This window comes from Idiotropiscis lumnitzeri, unplaced genomic scaffold (genome assembly GCF_059441095.1).
Source record: "Idiotropiscis lumnitzeri isolate Australia: NSW breed Sydney's pygmy pipehorse unplaced genomic scaffold, RoL_Ilum_1.0 HiC_scaffold_121, whole genome shotgun sequence".
NCBI lineage: Eukaryota > Metazoa > Chordata > Actinopteri > Syngnathiformes > Syngnathidae > Idiotropiscis > Idiotropiscis lumnitzeri.
In genome coordinates, this window is record NW_028283659.1 from 55,675 (window position 1) to 77,580 (window position 21,906).

Below are 21,906 nucleotides of genomic sequence, written 5' to 3' on the forward strand. Positions count from 1 at the left end.
GCGTGCGTGGCAGTTAAGCCGTAGAGGAGAACCTTCCCCGGGCACGGGCGGTGCCAAGCGGCCCCTAAGTTTAACCGAATGGAAGCTCCGGAGGAGGAGGGCATGCTCGCGTCACAGTAAGCCGAAGAGGAGCACCTTCCCCGGGCACGGGCGGTGCCAAGCGGCCCCTAAGTTTAACCGAATGGAAGCTCCGGGGGAGGAGGGCGGGTGTGTGTCACAGTTAAGCCGAATTGGAGCACCTCTTCCGCCCGGGCACGAGCGGAGCGCGAAGCTGTCAGTTATGAATGTATAAAAGAATAAATAAAGAAATGAATAAAGAATGCCACCTTTCATTTCACAGGGCACACCGGACGGCGTACCAGCAGATAAAAGTCGGAGTAATTAAATAAATACAAAAAGAATGGCTGGGGAATAAAAAAATAATACGTTTTAATAATAATTTGGTTTTTTTGTTAAAACATGAATTTCACTCTCTCTCTCCCCGTATATATATATATATATATATATATATATATATATATATATATATATATATATATATATATATATATATTTATATATTTATTATATATATTGTATATTTTTTTAAGCATTTTTGAAGGTGCGCCGCTACTTCGCGGATTTTCAGTTTTCGCGGGTGGTCTCTGTCCCCATTAACCGCGATTACCGAGGGTTTACTGTACTCCATAAAATTTACAAAAAGCGAGGTGAAACACTCAACCAGGGCTGCTTTTTTTAACATTTCTCGAGGGCCATGGCGAGCCATTTCAAAAAAGCTGCACAACTAACGTATAAAATATTGATAAATTTGCTCGGCCTGATGTGTGTGTAAAGTTTCACGAGTTGTCGTTCATATTTAGAACCTCATAATCAGCGTTGTTTTATTGCCGAACAGTGCAATGCCACTCCCACAACTTTACACGAAAAAGGACGAATTTCGTATTGTGACATCCTCATGGCCGAAACAGTCATCCGAGCATATATGAGGGCGGCCTTGTTGAGTTGCACGGAGAAAAACATCCAAGAAAATAACTTGTATTAGCTTTTACCAGTTGGTGGCGCTACTACTACGATGAAAAATAAGTTGGTAGATGTCTTCAGGGCTGAAGTATCCTCAAATGTGTACAACTTCGAGAAGATAGGATCATCTGAGTCATGTTGCCGGAGCTTTTGTTGCCACAGAGTACAATCTGACTTTTCAGCACCGTAATAGCCACGCCTTTTGCCAAAACGTCACAAAATTCGGCTGAGAGAAAGATCATTGTCTTGAGTCTTTTCTGACTAATTTTCAGTCGGATTTGTCAAAAGGGCACCGTGCAGGATGTGAAAATTAAAATAAAAACACATTTTTGATTCCACTTGGCGGCGCTGTGTGTATAACAAAATAATAACATTAAGATGTCTTCAGGTCGGGACGTTTTATTTACAGGTGAAGGTTTGGATTTTCAGGAGCATGTGCAGGGGAGTTATTAAGCATTCATTTATTTGTATTAGGTTCATTTTGTCTTCTTATTATTGATATTTGACTGATTCATTAAAAGCAGACAATTATGTTTTAGGTTAATTTTTTACCTGACATGTTTCGGCGAGTCTTTCGCCTTCTTCAGACTGTCGCATGATGGTGTCTTGAGACCCGTCTTTATCAGCTGATGTTCCATGAGGGTGTGACTTACCTGTCAAAAAAATGAAAAATCAGAGCAGTAAAAGAACAAGCACAACATGAACATTACAAATCAGCAATCACTGACCACTGCAAAAGGGAAAACCACATCATGGACCGGGAGAAGGGCAGGGTCATCCGCACCGAAGAGAACAAACAACAGCGCTGGATCAGAGAGGCCATTGAGATCTGCAAGCGAGGCATAAAAACCATGAACAGAGACAAGGGAGCCTTCATCCTCTCTACCACCTAGAGCAGCATCTTGGCGGAGTGAACGGACAGCGGGGGGTGTGACTTGCCTTCATTCTTGTGACAGGTAAGTCACGCCCTCATGGAACATCAGCTGATAAAGACGGGTCACAAGACACCATCATGTGACACTCTGAAGAAGGCGAAAGACTTTCGTATTGTGACATCCTCAAGGCCTAAACACTCATCCGAGCAAATATAAGGTAGATTTTGTGAACCTGCCCGGAGAAAAACATCAACGAAAATAATTTGTATTTGTTTTAACCAGTTGGTGGCGCTACCACTGCGATCAAAAATAAGTTGGCAGCCGTCTTCAGGGCCTGAATATCCTCAAATGTGAAAAATTTCGAGAAGATGGATCATCTGAATCATTTTGCAGGAACTTTTGTTGCCACGGAGAATAATCAGACTCTGCGGCACCGCAATAGCCACGCCCTTCGAAGGAAAGTCACAAAAATAGGGATAGAGTAAGATCAATGTCTTGAGTCTTTTCTAGCCAATTTTCAATCGGATTCGTGAAAAGGGCACCGTGCAGTACGTCAAAATGTAAAAAATGTTATTGATTGGCGCAAGGTGTATAACAGAATATAAACATATAGATGTCTTCAGGTACCGACTCTTTATGTACATGTGAAGTTTTGGATTTTTAGCAGCATGTGCAGGAGAGTTATTAAGCATTTTGTCCATTGCGGCGAAGGAAATCTTAAGTGAAAACTTTGAAGCCCCGCCCCCGTCATATAGTATTTCGGAAACAAAAGATTTTAGCCCCAGTGTTTGTCCCAGGTCTTAAGATGCTACAGACAGAATTTTAAGGCAATCAGATGAAGCCTTTAGGATCAGGGTGCAAAAGAATGACCCCTGTAAACATGCAAAAAAGGGCAAAAGTCGGACTTTCAAAAATTCATAACTCACTTCCTGTTCATATTAGACGTTAAAATATCAAATTTCTCGCCATGCCCGATGAGACTGCCAAGTTTGGTGAGTTTTTGTGCATGTTTCGGGGTCAAAAATGCGATCGTACAATCGGAAAAATAATAATAATAATAATTTCTACAAAAACAACAGGGACTTCGCAGCGGTCGCTGCTCAGGCCCTAATAATAATAATAATAATAATAATAAAAGTAATAATATTTTCTACAAAAACAATAGGGACCTCGCAGCCGTCGCAGCTCGGGCCTTAATAACAATTTCTAGAAAAACAATAGGGACCTCGCAGCGGTCACTGCTCGGGCCCTAATAATAATAATAATAATAATTTCTACATAAACAATAGGGACCTCGCCGCGGTCGCTGCTCGGGCCCCAATAATAATTTCTACACAAAGTCCATTGTGGTGAACCGCCCCTTTTAAGTAAATTCAAAATGGCCGACTTCCTGTAAAACCTAGCTCATTGCTCCAAGAGACTTTTTTGTAGGTCTTGGTCTTATACATACAGTGAACCCTCGCTACTTCGCGGTTCACCTTTCGCGGGTTCAGTGCTTCGCGGGTATAAAAAATATTCGGGGGCATTGTAGTTTCGCCGAGCGGCACGACGGGCGCTGGAGCGGTTAGACGGCCGGCGTGCGCCGAAGAAGAGCGTGGGCGAAGAGGAGAGTGGACGAAGAAGAGCACGTTCCCCCGGACACGATCGGTGGCGACGTTTCGCGCGGTTCGGACCGTACCAAGGCTCCGGCCGGCGTGCGTGGCAGTTAAGCCGTAGAGGAGCACCGTCCCCGGGCACGGGCGGTGCCAAGCGGCCCCTAAGTTTAACCGAATGGAAGCTCCGGAGGAGGAGGGCATGCTCGCGTCACAGTAAGCCGAAGAGGAGCACCTTCCCCAGGCACGGGCGGTTCCAAGCGGCCCCTAAGTTTAACCAAATGGAAGCTCCGGAGGAGGAGGGCATGCTCGCGTCACAGTAAGCCGAAGAGGAGCACCTTTGCCGGGCACGGGCGGTTCCAAGCGGCTCCTAAGTTTAACCGAATGGAAGCTCCGGAGGAGGCGGGCATGCTCGCGTCACAGTAAGCCGAAGAGGAGCACCTTCCCCGGGCACGGGCGGTGCCAAGCGGCCCCTAAGTTTAACCGAATGGAAGCTCCGGGGGAGGAGGGCGGGCGTGTGTCACAGTTAAGCCGAATTGGAACACCTCTTCCGCCCGGACACGAACGGAGCGCGAAGCTGTCAGTTATGAAAGAATAAATGAATAAATAAATAAATAATTAAAGAATGCCACCTTTCATTTCACAGGGAACACCGGACGGCGTACCAGCAGGTAAAAGTCGGAGTAATTAAATAAATACAAAAAGAAATGCTGGGGAATAAAAAAATAATACGTTTTAAAAATAATTTGGTTTTTTTGTTATAACATGAATTTCACTCTCTCTCTCTCTCTCTCTCCCCGTATATATATATATATATATATATATATATATATATATTTATTATATATATTGTATTTTCTTTTAAGCATTTTTGAAGGTGCGCCGCTACTTCGCGGATTTTCAGTTTCCGCGGGTGGTCTCGGTCCCCATTAACCGCGATAACCGAGGGTTCACTGTACTCCATAAAATTTACAAAAAGCGAGGTGAAACACTCAACCAGGGCTGCTTTTTTGAACATTTCTCGAGGGCCATGGCGAGCCATTTCAAAAAAGCTGCACAACTAACGTATAAAATATTGATAAATTTGCTCTGCCTGATGTGTGTGTAAAGTTTCACGAGTTGTCGTTCATATTTAGAACCTCATAATCAGCGTTGTTTTATTGCCGAACAGTGCAATGCCACTCCCACAACTTTTCACGAAAAAGGATGAATTTCGTATTGTGACATCCTCATGGCCGAAACAGTCATCCGAGCATATATGAGGGCGACCTTGTTGAGTTGCACGGAGAAAAACATCCAAGAAAATAACTTGTATTAGCTTTTACCAGTTGGTGGCGCTACTACTACGATGAAAAATAAGTTGGTAGATGTCTTCAGGGCTGAAGTATCCTCAAATGTGTACAACTTCGAGAAGATAGGATCATCTGAGTCATGTTGCCGGAGCTTTTGTTGCCACAAAGTACAATCTGACTTTTCAGCACCGTAATAGCCACGCCTTTTGCCAAAACGTCACAAAATTCGGCAGAGAGTAAGATCATTGTCTTGAGTCTTTTCTGACTAATTTTCAGTCGGATTTGTCAAAAGGGCACCGTGCAGGATGTGAAAATTAAAATAAAAACACATTTTTGATTCCACTTGGCGGCGCTGTGTGTATAACAAAATAATAACATTAAGATGTCTTCAGGTCGGGACGTTTTATTTACAGGTGAAGGTTTGGATTTTCAGGAGCATGTGCAGGGGAGTTATTAAGCATTCATTTATTTGTATTAGGTTCATTTTGTCTTCTTATTATTGATATTTGACTGATTCATTAAAAGCAGACAATTATGTTTTAGGTTAATTTTTTACCTGACATGTTTCGGCGAGTCTTTCGCCTTCTTCAGAGTGTCGCATGATGGTGTCTTGAGACCCGTCTTTATCAGCTGATGTTCCATGAGGGTGTGACTTACCTGTCAAAAAAATGAAAAATCAGAGCAGTAAAAGAACAAGCACAACATGAACATTACAAATCAGCAATCACTGACCACTGCAAGGAAAACCACATCATGGACCGGGAGAAGGGCAGGGTCATCCGCACCGAAGAGAACAAACAACAGCGCTGGATCAGAGAGGCCATTGAGATCTGCAAGCGAGGCATAAAAACCATGAACAGAGACAAGGGAGCCTTCATCCTCTCTACCACCTAGAGCAGCATCTTGGCGGAGTGAACGGACAGCGGGGGGTGTGACTTGCCTTCATTCTTGTGACAGGTAAGTCACGCCCTCATGGAACATCAGCTGATAAAGACGGGTCACAAGACACCATCATGTGACACTCTGAAGAAGGCGAAAGACTTTCGTATTGTGACATCCTCAAGGCCTAAACACTCATCCGAGCAAATATAAGGTAGATTTTGTGAACCTGCCCGGAGAAAAACATCAACGAAAATAATTTGTATTTGTTTTAACCAGTTGGTGGCGCTACCACTGCGATCAAAAATAAGTTGGCAGCCGTCTTCAGGGCCTGAATATCCTCAAATGTGAAAAATTTCGAGAAGATGGATCATCTGAATCATTTTGCAGGAACTTTTGTTGCCACGGAGAATAATCAGACTCTGCGGCACCGTAATAGCCACGCCCTTCGAAGGAAAGTCACAAAAATAGGGATAGAGTAAGATCAATGTCTTGAGTCTTTTCTAGCCAATTTTCAATCGGATTCGTTAAAAGGGCACCGTGCAGGACGTCAAAATGTAAAAAATGATATTGATTGGCGCAAGGTGTATAACAGAATATAAACATATAGATGTCTTCAGGTACCGACTCTTGATGTACATGTGAAGTTTTGGATTTTTAGCAGCATGTGCAAGAGAGTTATTAAGCATTTTGTCCATTGCGGCGAAGGAAATCTTAAGTGAAAACTTCAAAGCCCCGCCCCCGTCATATAGTATTTCGGAAACAAAAAATTTTAGCCCCAGTGTTTGTCCCAGGTCTTAAGATGCTACAGACAGAATTTTAAGGCAATCAGATGAAGCCTTTAGGATCAGGGTGCAAAAGAATGACCCCTGTAAACATGCAAAAAAGGGCAAAAGTCGGACTTTCAAAAATTCATAACTCACTTCCTGTTCATATTAGACGTTAAAATATCAAATTTTTCGCCATGCCCGATGAGACTGCCAAGTTTGGTGAATTTTTGTGCATGTTTCGGGGGGGCAAAAATGTAATCGAACAATCGGAAAAATAATAATAATAATTTCTACAAAAACAACAGGGACTTCGCAGCGGTCGCTGCTCAGGCCCTAATAATAATAATAACAATAATAATAAAAGTATTAATATTTTCTACAAAAACAATAGGGACCTCGCAGCCGTCGCAGCTCGGGCCCTAATAACAATTTCTAGAAAAACAATAGGGACCTCGCAGCGGTCACTGCTCGGGCCCTAATAATAATAATAATAATAATTTCCACAAAAACAATGGGGACCTCGTAGCGGTCGCTGCTCGGGCCCTAATAATAATTTCTACATAAACAATAGGGACCTCGCCGCGGTCGCTGCTCGGGCCCCAATAATAATTTCTACACAAAGTCCATTGTGGTGACCCGCCCCTTTTAAGTAAATTCAAAATGGCCGACTTCCTGTAAAACCTAGCTCATTGCTCCAAGAGACTTTTTTGTAGGTCTTGGTCTTATACATACAGTGAACCCTCGCTACTTCGCGGTTCACCTTTCGCGGGTTCAGTGCTTCGCGGGTATAAAAAATATTCGGGGGCATTGTAGTTTCGCCGAGCGGCACGACGGGCGCTGGAGCGGTTAGATGGCCGGCGTGCGCCGAAGAAGAGCGTGGGCGAAGAGGAGAGTGGACGAAGAAGAGCACGTTCCCCCGGACACGATCGGTGGCGACGTTTCGCGCGGTTCGGACCGTACCAGAGCTCCGGCCGGCGTGCGTGGCAGTTAAGCCGTAGAGGAGCACCTTCCCCGGGCACGGGCGGTGCCAAGCGGCCCCGAGGTTTAACCGAATGGAAGCTCCGGAGGAGGAGGGCATGCTCGCGTCACAGTAAGCCGAAGAGGAGCACCTTCCCCGGGCACGGGCGGTTCCAAGCGGCCCCTAAGTTTAACCAAATGGAAGCTCCGGAGGAGGAGGGCATGCTCGCGTCACAGTAAGCCGAAGAGGAGCACCTTCGCCGGGCACGGGCGGTTCCAAGCGGCCCCTAAGTTTAACCGAATGGAAGCTCCGGAGGAGGCGGGCATGCTCGCGTCACAGTAAGCCGAAGAGGAGCACCTTCCCCGGGCACGGGCGGTGCCAAGCGGCCCCTAAGTTTAACCGAATGGAAGCTCCGGGGGAGGAGGGCGGGCGTGTGTCACAGTTAAGCCGAATTGGAACACCTCTTCCGCCCGGGCACGAACGGAGCGCGAAGCTGTCAGTTATGAATGAATAAATGAATAAATAAATAAATAAATAAAGAATGCCACCTTTCATTTCACAGGGCACACCGGACGGCGTACCAGCAGGTAATAGTCGGAGTAATTAAATAAATACAAAAAGAATGGCTGGGGAATAAAAAAATAATACGTTTTAATAATAATTTGGTTTTTTTGTTATAACATGAATTTCACTCTCTCTCTCTCTCTCTGTATATATATATATATATATATATATATATATATATCTATATATATATATATATATATATATATTTATTATATATATTGTATTTTTTTTTAAGCATTTTTGAAGGTGCGCCGCTACTTCGCGGATTTTCAGTTTCCGCGGGTGGTCTCGGTCCCCATTAACCGCGACAACCGAGGGTTCACTGTACTCCATAAAATTTACAAAAAGCGAGGTGAAACACTCAACCAGGGCTGCTTTTTTGAACATTTCTCGAGGGCCATGGCGAGCCATTTAAAAAAAGCTGCACAACTAACGTATAAAATATTGATAAATTTGCTCTGCCTGATGTGTGTGTCAAGTTTCACGAGTTGTCGTTCATATTTAGAACCTCATAATCAGCGTTGTTTTATTGCCGAACAGTGCAATGCCACTCCCACAACTTTTCACGAAAAAGGATGAATTTCGTATTGTGACATCCTCATGGACGAAACAGTCCTCCGAGCATATATGAGGGCGACCTTGTTGAGTTGCACGGAGAAAAACATCCAAGAAAATAACTTGTATAAGCTTTTACCAGTTGGTGGCGCTACTACTACGATGAAAAATAGGTTGGTAGATGTCTTCAGGGTTGAAGTATCCTCAAATGTGTACAACTTCGAGAAGATAGGATCATCTCAGTCATGTTGCCGGAGCTTTTGTTGCCACAAAGTACAATCGGACTTTTCAGCACCGTAATAGCCACGCCTTTTGCCAAAACGTCACAAAACTCCGCAGAGAGTAAGATCATTGTCTTGAGTCTTTTCTGACTAATTTTCAGTCGGATTCGTCAAAAGGGCACCGTGCAGTACGTGAAAATTAAAATAAAAACAAATTTTTTATTCCACTTGGCGGCGCTGTGTGTATAACAAAATAATAACATTAAGATGTCTTCAGGTCGGGACATTTTATTTACAGGTGAAGGTTTGGATTTTTAGGAGCATGTGCAGGGGAGTTATTAAGCATTCATTTATTTGTATTAGGTTCATTTTGTCTTCTTATTATTGATATTTGACAGATTCATTAAAAGCAGACAATTATGTTTTAGGTAAATTTTTTACCTGACATGTTTCGGCGAGTCTTTCGCCTTCTTCAGAGTGTCGCATGATGGTGTCTTGAGACCCGTCTTTATCAGCTGATGTTCCATGAGGGTGTGAATTACCTGTCAAAAAAATGAAAAATCATAGCAGTAAAAGAACAAGCACAACATGAACATTACAAATCAGCAATCACTGACCACTGCAAAAGGGAAAACCACATCATGGACCGGGAGAAGGGCAGGGTCATCCGCACCGAAGAGAACAAACAACAGCGCTGGATCAGAGAGGCCATTGAGATCTGAAAGCGAGGCATAAAAACCATGAACAGAGACAAGGGAGCCTTCATCCTCTCTACCACCTGGAGCAGCATCTTGGCGGAGTGAACGGACAGCGGGGGGCGTGACTTGCCTTCATTCTTGTGACAGGTAAGTCACGCCCTCATGGAACATCAGCTGATAAAGACGGGTCACAAGACACCATCATGTGACACTCTGAAGAAGGCGAAAGACTTTCGTATTGTGACATCCTCAAGGCCTAAACACTCATCCGAGCAAATATAAGGTAGATTTTGTTAACCTGCCCGGAGAAAAACATCAACGAAAATAATTTGTATTTGTTTTAACCAGTTGGTGGCGCTACCACTGCGATCAAAAATAAGTTGGCAGCCGTCTTCAGGGCCTGAATATCCTCAAATGTGAAAAATTTCGAGAAGATGGATCATCTGAATCATTTTGCAGGAACTTTTGTTGCCACGGAGATTAATCAGACTCTGCGGCACCGTAATAGCCACGCCCTTCGAAGGAAAGTCACAAAAATAGGGATAGAGTAAGATCAATGTCTTGAGTCTTTTCTAGCCAATTTTCAATCGGATTCGTTAAAAGGGCACCGTGCAGTACGTCAAAATGTAAAAAATGATATTGATTGGCGCAAGGTGTATAACTGAATATAAACATATAGATGTCTTCAGGTACCGACTCTTTATGTACATGTGAAGTTTTGGATTTTTAGCAGCATGTGCAGGAGAGTTATTAAGCATTTTGTCCATTGCGGCGAAGGAAATCTTAAGTGAAAACTTCGAAGCCCCGCCCCCGTTCATATAGTATTTCGGAAACAAAAAATTTTAGCCCCAGTGTTTGTCCCAGGTCTTAAGATGCTACAGACAGAATTTTAAGGCAATCAGATGAAGCCTTTAGGATCAGGGTGCAAAAGAATGACCCCTGTAAACATGCAAAAAAGGGCAAAAGTCCTTAAAATGTAAATTTTAGTGCTGTAAATGCATTTTCAGCTCGCGCTGTACACATTTGCTATGAGAGGCATTATCTCATAAGGGAAATATTGGACAATGAAATTAATGACTGCCCAGGCTTCAGGATGTCTTTTTACACTATATAAATGTGGAAATTTACTTTGGAAACGTTTGGTTTAGCTGTTATAAAAGTTTGGTTTTTTAGTGCTGTAAATGCATTTTCAGCTCGCGCTGTACACATTTGCTATGAGAGGCATTATCTCATAAGGGAAATATTGGACAATCAAATTAATGGCTGCCCGGGCTTCAGGATGTCTTTTTACACTATATAAAGGTGGAAATTTACATTGGAAACGTTTAGTTTAGCTGTTAATGAAGTTTCGTTTTTTTAGTGCTGAAAATTCATTGTCTGCTGGCGCTGTACACTTTTTCTAAATGTTGCAATATCTCATGAAGGAAATACTGGACAATCAAATTAATGACTTTCCAGGCTTCAGGATGCCTTTCTACACTATATAAAGGTGGAAATGTACATTGGAAACGTTTGGTTTAGCTGTTATAAAAGTTTGGTTTTTTAGTGCTGTAAATGCATTTTCAGCTCGCGCTGTACACATTTGCTATGAGAGGCATTATCTCATAAGGGAAATGTTGGACAATCAAATTAATGACTGCCCAGGCTTCAGGATGTCTTTTTACACTATATAAAGGTGGAAATTTACATTGGAAACGTTTGGTTTAGGTGTTATAAAAGTTTGGTTTTTTAGTGCTGAAAATGCATTTTCAGCTCGCACTGTACACATTTGCTATGTGAGGCATTATCTCATAAGGGAAATACTGGACAATCAAATTAATGACTTCCCAGGCTTCAGGATGCCTTTTTACACTCTATAAATGTGGAAATTTACATTGGAAACGTTTGGTTTAGCTGTTAATGAAGTTTCGTTTTTTTATTGCTGAAAATTCATTGTCTGCTGGCGCTGTACACTTTTTCTAAGTTTTGCAATATCTCATGTAGGAAATACTGGACAATCAAATTAATGACTTTCCAGGCTTCAGGATGCCTTTCTACACTTTATAAAGGTGGAAATTTACATTGGAAACGTTTGGTTTAGCTGTTATAAAAGTTTGGTTTTTTAGTGCTGTAAATGCATTTTCAGCTCGCGCTGTACACATTTGCTATGAGAGGCATTATCTCATAAGGGAAATATTGGACAATCAAATTAATGACTGCCCAGGCTTCAGGATGCCTTTCTACACTATATAAAGGTGGAAATTTACATTGGAAACGTTTGGTTTAGCTGTTATAAAAGTTTGTTTTTTTAGTGCTGTAAATGCATTTTCAGCTCGCGCTGTACACATTTGCTATGTGAGGCATTATCTCATAAGGGAAATACTGGATAATCAAATTAATGACTGCCCAGGCTTCAGGATGTCTTTTTACACTATATAAAGGTGGAAATTTACATTGGAAACGTTTGGTTTAGCTGTAATAAAAGTTTGTTTTTTTAGTGCTGAAAATGCATTTTCAGCTCGCACTGTACACATTTGCTATGTGAGGCATTATCTCATAAGGGAAATACTGGACAATCAAATTAATGACTTCCCAGGCTTCAGGATGCCTTTTTACACTCTATAAATGTGGAAATTTACATTGGAAACGTTTGGTTTAGCTGTTAATGAAGTTTCGTTTTTTTAGTGCTGAAAATTCATTGTCTGCTGGCGCTGTACACTTTTTCTAAGTGTTGCAATATCTCATGAAGGAAATACTGGACAATCAAATTAATGACTTTCCAGGCTTCATGATGCCTTTCTACACTATATAAAGGTGGAAATTTACATTGGAAACGTTTGGTTTAGCTGTTATAAAAGTTTGGTTTTTTAGTGCTGTAAATGCATTTTCAGCTCGCGCTGTACACATTTGCTATGAGAGGCATTATCTCATAAGGGAAATATTGGACAATCAAATTAATGACTGCCCAGGCTTCAGGATGTCTTTTTACACTATATAAAGGTGGAAATTTACATTGGAAACGTTTGGTTTAGCTGTTATAAAAGTTTGGTTTTTTAGTGCTGAAAATGCATTTTCAGCTCGCACTGTACACATTTGCTATGTGAGGCATTATCTCATAAGGGAAATACTGGACAATCAAATTAATGATTTCCCAGGCTTCAGGATGCCTTTTTACACTCTATAAATGTGGAAATTTACATTGGAAACGTTTGGTTTAGCTGTTAATGAAGTTTCGTTTTTTTAGTGCTGAAAATTCATTGTCTGCTGGCGCTGTACACTTTTTCTAAGTGTTGCAATTTCTCATGAAGGAAATACTGGACAATCAAATTAATGACTTTCCAGGCTTCAGGATGCCTTTCTACACTATATAAAGGTGGAAATTTACATTGGAAACGTTTGGTTTAGCTGTTATAAAAGTTTGGTTTTTTAGTGCTGTATATGCATTTTCAGCTCGCGCTGTACACATTTGCTATGAGAGGCATTATCTCATAAGGGAAATATTGGACAATCAAATTAATTACTGCCCAGGCTTCAGTATGTCTTTTTACACTATATAAAGGTGGAAATTTACATTGGAAACGTTTAGTTTAGCTGTTAATGAAGTTTCGTTTTTTTAGTGCTGAAAATTCATTGTCTGCTGGCGCTGTACACTTTTTCTAAGTGTTGCAATATCTCATGAAGGAAATACTGGACAATCAAATTAATGACTTTCCAGGCTTCAGGATGCCTTTCTACACTATATAAAGGTGGAAATGTACATTGGAAACGTTTGGTTAAGCTGTTATAAAAGTTTGGTTTTTTAGTGCTGTAAATGCATTTTCAGCTCGCGCTGTACACATTTGCTATGAGAGGCATTATCTCATAAGGGAAATATTGGACAATCAAATGAATGACTGCCCAGGCTTCAGGATGTCTTTTTACACTATATAAAGGTGGAAATTTACATTGGAAACGTTTGGTTTAGCTGTTATAAAAGTTTGGTTTTTTAGTGCTGAAAATGCATTTTCAGCTCGCACTGTACACATTTGCTATGTGAGGCATTATCTCATAAGGGAAATACTGGACAATCAAATTAATGACTTCCCAGGCTTCAGGATGCCTTTTTACACTCTATAAATGTGGAAATTTACATTGGAAACGTTTGGTTTAGCTGTTAATGAAGTTTCGTTTTTTAGTGCTGAAAATTCATTGTCTGCTGGCGCTGTACACTTTTTCTAAGTGTTGCAATATCTCATGAAGGAAATACTGGACAATCAAATTAATGACTTTCCAGGCTTCAGGATGCCTTTTTACACTATATAAAGGTGGAAATTTACATTGGAAACGTTTGGTTTAGCTGTTATAAAAGTTTGGTTTTTTAGTGCTGTAAATGCATTTTCAGCTCGCGCTGTACACATTTGCTATGAGAGGCATTATCTCATAAGGGAAATATTGGACAATCAAATTAATGACTGCCCAGGCTTCAGGATGTCTTTTTACACTATATAAAGGTGGAAATTTACATTGGAAACGTTTGGTTTAGCTGTTATAAAAGTATGGTTTTTTAGTGCTGAAAATGCATTTACAGCACGAAAAAAACAAACTTTTATAACAGCTAAACCAAACGTTTCCAATGTAAATTTCCACATTTATATAGTGTAAAAAGGCATCCTGAAGCCTGGGAAGTCATTAATTTGATTGTCCAGTATTTCCCTTATGAGATAATGCCTCACATAGCAAATGTGTACAGCGCGAGCTGAAAATGCATTTACAGCACTAAAAAAACAAACTTTTATAACAGCTAAACTAAACGTTTCCAATGTAAATTTCCACCTTTATATAGTGTAAAAAGACATCCTGAAGCCTGGGCAGTCATTAATTTGATTGTCCAATATTTCCCTTATGAGATAATGCCTCTCATAGAAAATGTGTACAGCGCGAGCTGAAAATGCATTTACAGCACTAAAAAACCAAACTTTTATAACAGCTAAACCAAACGTTTCCAATGTAAATTTCCACCTTTATATAGTGTAAAAAAACATCCTGAAGCCTGGGCAGTCATTAATTTGATTGTCCAATATTTCCCTTATGAGATAATGCCTCTCATAGCAAATGTGTACAGCGCGAGCTGAAAATGCATTTACAGCACTAAAAAACCAAACTTTTATAACAGCTAAACCAAACGTTTCCAATGTAAATTTCCACCTTTATATAGTGTAGAAAGGCATCCTGAAGCCTGGAAAGTCATTAATTTGATTGTCCAGTATTTCCTACATGAGATATTGCAACACTTAGAAAAAGTGTACAGCGCCAGCAGACAATGAATTTGCAGCACTAAAAAAACGAAACTTCATTTACAGCTAAACCAAACGTTTCCAATGTAAATTTCCACATTTATATAGTGTAAAAAGGCATCCTGAAGCCTGGGAAGTCATTAATTTGATTGTCCAGTATTTCCCTTATGAGATAATGCCTCACATAGCAAATGTGTACAGCGCGAGCTGAAAATGCATTTACAGCACTAAAAAAACAAACTTTTATAACAGCTAAACTAAACGTTTCCAATGTAAATTTTCACCTTTATATAGTGTAAAAAGACATCCAGAAGCATGGGCAGTCATTAATTTGATTGTCCAATATTTCCCTAATGAGATAATGCCTCTCATAGCAAATGTGTACAGCGCGAGCTGAAAATGCATTTACAGCACTAAAAAACCAAACTTTTATAACAGCTAAACCAAACGTTTCCAATGTAAATTTCCACCTTTATATAGTGTAGAAAGGCATCCTGAAGCCTGGAAAGTCATTAATTTGATTGTCCAGTATTTCCTTCATGAGATATTGCAACACTTAGAAAAAGTGTACAGCGCCAGCAGACAATGAATTTGCAGCACTAAAAAAACGAAACTTCATTAACAGCTAAACCAAACGTTTCCAATGTAAATTTCCACCTTTATATAGTGTAAAAAGATATCCTGAAGCCTGGGCAGTCATTAATTTGATTGTCCAATATTTTCCTTATGAGATAATGCCTCTCATAGCAAATGTGTACAGCGCGAGCTGAAAATGCATTTACAGCACTAAAAAACCAAACTTTTATAACAGCTAAACCAAACGTTTCCAATGTAAATTTCCACAATTATATAGTGTAAAAAGGTCTCCTGAAGCCTGGGAAGTCATTAATTTGATTGTCCAGCATTTCCATTATGAGATAATGTCTCACATAGCAAATGTGTACAGCGCGAGCTGAAAATGCATTTACAGCACTAAAAAAACAAACTTTTATAACAGCTAAACCAAACGTTTACAATGTAAATTTCCACCTTTATATAGTGTAAAAAGGCATCCTGAAGCCTGGAAAGTCATTAATTTGATTGTCCAGTATTTCCTTCATGAGAAAATGCAACACTTAGAAAAAGTGTACAGCGCCAGCAGACAATGAATATGCAGCACTAAAAAAACGAAACTTCATTAACAGCTAAACCAAACGTTTCCAATGTAAATTTCCACATTTATATAGTGTAAAAAGGCATCCTGAAGCCTGGGAAGTCATTAATTTGATTGTCCATTATTTCCCTTATGAGATAATGCCTCACATAGCAAATGTGTACAGCGCGAGCTGAAAATGCATTTACAGCACTAAAAAAACAAACTTTTATAACAGCTAAACTAAACGTTTCCAATGTAAATTTCCACCTCTATATAGTGTAAAAAGGTCTCCTGAAGCCTGGTAAGTCATTAATTTGATTGTCCAGTATTTCCCTTATGGGATAATGCCTCACATAGCAAATGTGTACAGCGCGAGCTGAAAATGCATTTACAGCACTAAAAAACCAAACGTTAGGAGTGTTTCCTTACACTTAGATACGTTTATACTGTGTATATTTGCATGCTTTTTCTGAATGTCTGCTGCTAATGTTATACATTAACGGCTACATTACGCCGCCGACTCTGTGTGATCTATATCTTTGCTGCTGTAACACCTCAAATTTCCCCATTGTGGGACTAATAAAGGACATCTTATCTTATCTTATCTTATCTTATCTTATGTTTATAACAGCTAAACCAAACGTTTCCAATGTAAATTTCCACCTTTATATAGTGTAAAAAGGCATCCTGAAGCCTGGAAAGTCATTAATTTGATTGTCCAGTATTTCCTTCATGAGATATTGCAACACTTAGAAAAAGTGTACAGCGCCAGCAGACAATGAATTTGCAGCACTAAAAAAACGAAACTTCATTAACAGCTAAACCAAACGTTTCCAATGTAAATTTCCACATTTATATAGTGTAAAAAGGCATCCTGAAGCCTGGGAAGTCATTAATTTGATTGTCCAGTATTTCCTTCATGAGATATTGCAACACTTAGAAAAAGTGTACAGCGCCAGCAGACAATGAATTTGCAGCACTAAAAAAACGAAACTTCATTAACAGCTAAACCAAACGTTTCCAATGTAAATTTCCACATTTATATAGTGTAAAAAGGCATCCTGAAGCCTGGGAAGTCATTAATTTGATTGTCCAGTATTTCCCTTATGAGATAATGCCTCACATAGCAAATGTGTACAGCGCGAGCTGAAAATGCATTTACAGCACTAAAAAAACTAACTTTTATAACAGCTAAACTAAACGTTTCCAATGTAAATTTCCACCTTTATATAGTGTAAAAAAGACATCCTGAAGCCTGGGCAGTCATTAATTTGATTGTCCAATATTTCCCTTATGAGATAATGCCTCACATAGCATTTACAGCACTAAAAACCAAACTTTTATAACAGCTAAACCAAACGTTTCCAATGTAAATTTCCACCTTTATATAGTGTAGAAAGGCATCCTGAAGCCTGGAAAGTCATTAATTTGATTGTCCAGTATTTCCTTCATGAGATATTGCAACACTTAGAAAAAGTGTACAGCGCCAGCAGACAATGAATTTTCAGCACTAAAAAAACGAAACTTCATTAACAGCTAAACCAAACGTTTCCAATGTAAATTTCCACATTTATATAGTGTAAAAAGGCATCCTGAACCCTGGGAAGTCATTAATTTGATTGTCCAGTATTTCCCTTATGAGATAATGCCTCACATAGCAAATGAGTACAGCGCGAGCTGAAAATGCATTTACAGCACTAAAAAACCAAACTTTTATAACAGCTAAACCAAACGTTTCCAATGTACATTTCCACCTTTATATAGTGTAAAAAGGCATCCTGAAGCCTGGGAAGTCATTAATTTGATTGTCCAGTATTTCCCTTATGAGATAATGCCTCACATAGCAAATGTGTACAGTGCGAGCTGAAAATGCATTTACAGCACGAAAAAAACAAACTTTTATAACAGCTAAACCAAACGTTTCCAATGTCAATTTCCACATTTATATAGTGTAAAAAGGCATCCTGAAGCCTGGGAAGTCATTAATTTGATTGTCCAGTATTTCCCTTATGAGATAATGCCTCACATAGCAAATGTGTACAGCGCGAGCTGAAAATGCATTTACAGCACTAAAAAACCAAACTTTTATAACAGCTAAACCAAACGTGTCCAATGTAAATTTCCACCTTTATATAGTGTAGAAAGGCATCCTGAAGCCTGGAAAGTCATGAATTTGATTGTCCAGTATTTCCTTCATGAGATATTGCAACACTTAGAAAAAGTGTACAGCGCCAGCAGACAATGAATTTGCAGCACTAAAAAAACGAAACTTCATTTCCAGCTAAACCAAACGTTTCCAATGTAAATTTCCACATTTATATAGTGTAAAAAGGCATCCTGAAGCCTGGGAAGTCATTAATTTGATTGTCCAGTATTTCCCTTATGAGATAATGCCTCACATAGCAAATGTGTACAGCGCGAGCTGAAAATGCATTTACAGCACTAAAAAAACAAACTTTTATAACAGCTAAACTAAACGTTTCCAATGTAAATTTTCACCTTTATATAGTGTAAAAAGACATCCTGAAGCCTGGGAAGTCATTAATTTGATTGTCCAGTATTTCCCTTATGAGATAATGCCTCACCATAGCAAATGTGTACAGCGCGAGCTGAAAATGCATTTACAGCACTAAAAAACCAAACTTTTATAACAGCTAAACCAAACGTTTCCAATGTAAATTTCCACCTTTATATAGTGTAAAAAGGCATCCTGAAGCCTGGGAAGTCATTAATTTGATTGTCCAGTATTTCCCTTTTGAGATAATGCCTCACATAGCAAATGTGTACAGCGCGAGCTGAAAATGCATTTACAGCACTAAAAAACCAAACTTTTATAACAGCTAAACCAAACGTTTCCAATGTAAATTTCCACCTTTATATAGTGTAAAAAGGCATCCTGAAGCCTGGGAAGTCATTAATTTGATTGTCCAGTATTTCCCTTATGAGATAATGCCTCACATAGCAAATGTGTACAGCGCGAGCTGAGAATGCATTTACAGCACTAAAAAAACAAACTTTTATAACAGCTAAACCAAACGTTTCCAATGTAAATTTCCACCTTTATATAGTGTAGAAAGGCATCCTGAAGCCTGGAAAGTCATTAATTTGATTGTCCAGTATTTCCTTCATGAGATATTGCAACACTTAGAAAAAGTGTACAGCGCCAGCAGACAATGAATTTGCAGCACTAAAAAAACGAAACTTCATTAACAGCTAAACCAAACGTTTCCAATGTAAATTTCCACATTTATATAGTGTAAAAAGGCATCCTGAAGCCTGGGAAGTCATTAATTTGATTGTCCAGTATTTCCTTCATGAGATATTGCAACACTTAGAAAAAGTGTACAGCGCCAGCAGACAATGAATTTGCAGCACTAAAAAAACGAAACTTCATTAACAGCTAAACCAAACGTTTCCAATGTAAATTTCCACATTTATATAGTGTAAAAATGCATCCTGAAGCCTGGGAAGTCATTAATTTCTTTGTCCAGTATTTCCTTCATGAGATACAGCAACACTTAGAAAAAGTCTGTGTGACAGCCTGGAGAGACTGCTGACAGGAGGGAATAGACCCCACTGGGGCTGACATGGGCTAGCTACCCATGCTGGCAGTCTCTGACACTGTGTTCAGTTTGTTGGAGACACCCGCCAAGTGCTACAGAAAGTCTACAAAGAATGACACCCCTACAGCCTGCGAGAGCGGGGGCGCAAGATGGCTCAATGACTGACCACACGGTTACAGACCTAGGAACAAACATGACTACGAGCAAGAACACGGTGCATGAGACAATGGCAGCAGGACACTCACTTCAGGTCTGCACCTGTGGCTGGGCAAAAGTAACATCAGTTACAGGGTTGAAGATCCACCAAGGAAAGAAGCGGTGTTTGGGAAAGCCGAGTCAAGGGCCTCGCATTGACCAATACTTCTTACGAAGTAATGCGTCAAATCAGTCGAGTGAAGCACAGCGACGGGAAAAAAACCAAAGTTCGCAGAGCATCAGCCCCCCTGTCACTGAGGAGGGTATTATAAACACAGAATTGCAGGAGGTAGAACCCACCCAGCCACAGAGACCTCCCAAAGAGAACAAGATCAAAGGGCACAGACAGAGTGTGAGGTGGCCCAAAACTATTGAGAAGAGAGAGTGGGAAACCGTCAATAACGACCTGGTGAAAATGTTGGAGCAACAAGTGGGCACTGCAGAGAGAAAGCTGGAACACATCGGTGACATCATCTACCACTATGGAGAGGAGCGCTTTGGAGTGAACAGCTGGAAAACCACCAACAAAATACCACCACCAACCAAACCTAGGAGGCAACAAGAGATAGAGAGACTGATCAGGGAAAGAAGGGACCTGCGGAAACAGTGGAGAAAAGCCTCTGATCCAGAGAGAGAAGGTCTCATGCTGCTCCATGGGGACATCAAGCTCCGGTTGAAAACCTTACGAAGAGCAGAGAACTTGAGGAAACTTCGCAGGAAGAAGGAACACACAAGAACCCTGTTCTATAAAAATCCCTTCAAGTTTGTCAAAGATCTCTTCGCTAAGGACAAAAGCGGGTTCCTGCAAACTTCAAAGAAGGAACTTGAAGAGCACCTGGAAAAGGTCTACCAAGACACGAAAAGGCATGAACAGCTAGCCATCCCACATGATATCCCCCCCATTCGACCACCAGAGGTCAACATCGAGACCGGCCCTCCAAAATGGAAAGAAGTGGAGAACATGGTGGGCGTGCAAGATCAGGATCTGCACCAGGACCAAATGGAGTGTCATATAAGCTCTACAAGAACTCACCAGATGTCCTACGCTATCTTTGGAGGCTAATGAGAATCGTCTGGCAGAAGGGGATAATACCAAAGGCATGGCGAAGGGCTGGAGGTGTACTAATTCCAAAAGAGAAGGACGCAGATATCAGTCAATTTCGGCCAATCAGCCTTCTCAACGTTGAAGGGAAAATCTTTTTCAGCGTCTTGACACACACCACCTACCTGGAGAAAAAACGAGTACATTGACACATCCGTACAAAAGGCTGGAATTTCTGGATTCTCTGGCTGCTTGGAGCACACCAGTATGATCTGGCATCAGATTCAAGCAGCGAAGAAGAACAAAGGGGATCTTCATGTCATCTTTCTCGACCTAGCCAATGCCTTTGGTTCAGTTCCGCATAGCCTTCTCTGGGAGTCCTTCAACTTCTTCCGCGTTCCAACATCCATCACTACCTTGGTAAAATCCTACTTTGAAGACCTGCAGGTGTGCTTCACAACACCCGACTTCAAAACATCATGGCAGCAAGTAGAAGTAGGCATCATGGCAGGTTGCACGATCTCACCCCTGGCCTTTACAATGGCCATGGAGGTCATCATCAGGGCCTCAAAATGGGTGGCGGGGTGAGCGAACCAGGAACGGGATCCGCCTTCCACCGTCCGAGTATATATGGACGACATGACCACTCTGACCACCACTGCAGCTTGCACCAGGCGGCTACTTGGTAAGCTGCAGGAAAACATCAGCTGGGCCCGGATGAAAATCAAGCCGAACAAGTCACGTAGCATCTCGATAATCAAGGGAGAGCTAAAAGACGTGAAGTTCTGCATTGGTGACGAACCAATACCAACGGTGGCAGAACAACCTGTCAAAAGCCTGGGCAGATGGTATGACTCAAGTCTTAAGGATAAAAACCAGGTGCAGCAGCTAAGACAGGATATCATCAACGACCTGAACAACATCAACAAGACTCCACTACCAGGGAAGCTCAAGCTCTGGTGTCTGCAATTTGGGCTTCTCCCTCTCGTGATGTGGCCACTCACTGTCTACGAGGTCCCACTAACAACTGTGGAGAAGATGGAGCGAGCCATCACAGTATATGTGAAACAGTGGCTTGGTGTCCCACGCTGTCTGAATAACATCAGCCTCTATGGCAAAGGAGTCCTCGAACTGCCCATCACAAGTCTCACTGAAGAATACAAGTGCTCTAAAGTGAGACTACAGATGACGCTGACGGACTCCAGAGACCGGACCATCAGTGAAACGGCACCACCCCTGTCAACTGCACGGAAATGGACACCATCCAGTGCAGTGCAGCATGCCACAGCAGC

General features: G+C 40.9%; 1 protein-coding gene across 1 annotated transcript in view; it reads right to left on the reverse strand.

Moving 5' to 3' along the window:
• Positions 1–5,538: 5,538 nt before the first annotated feature.
• Positions 5,539–21,906, reverse strand: part of LOC148315107 (uncharacterized) — a 521,442-nt gene continuing 505,074 nt past the window's right edge. The window contains exons 2-4 of the mRNA XM_088287539.1: positions 9,347–9,447; positions 9,171–9,271; positions 5,539–5,609 (exon numbers count right to left, since the gene is read on the reverse strand). Coding sequence (XP_088143665.1) covers positions 5,591–5,609; positions 9,171–9,271; positions 9,347–9,447 — 221 coding nt within the window. The 3' untranslated portion in view covers positions 5,539–5,590. The remainder of the gene's footprint in view (positions 5,610–9,170; positions 9,272–9,346; positions 9,448–21,906) is intronic.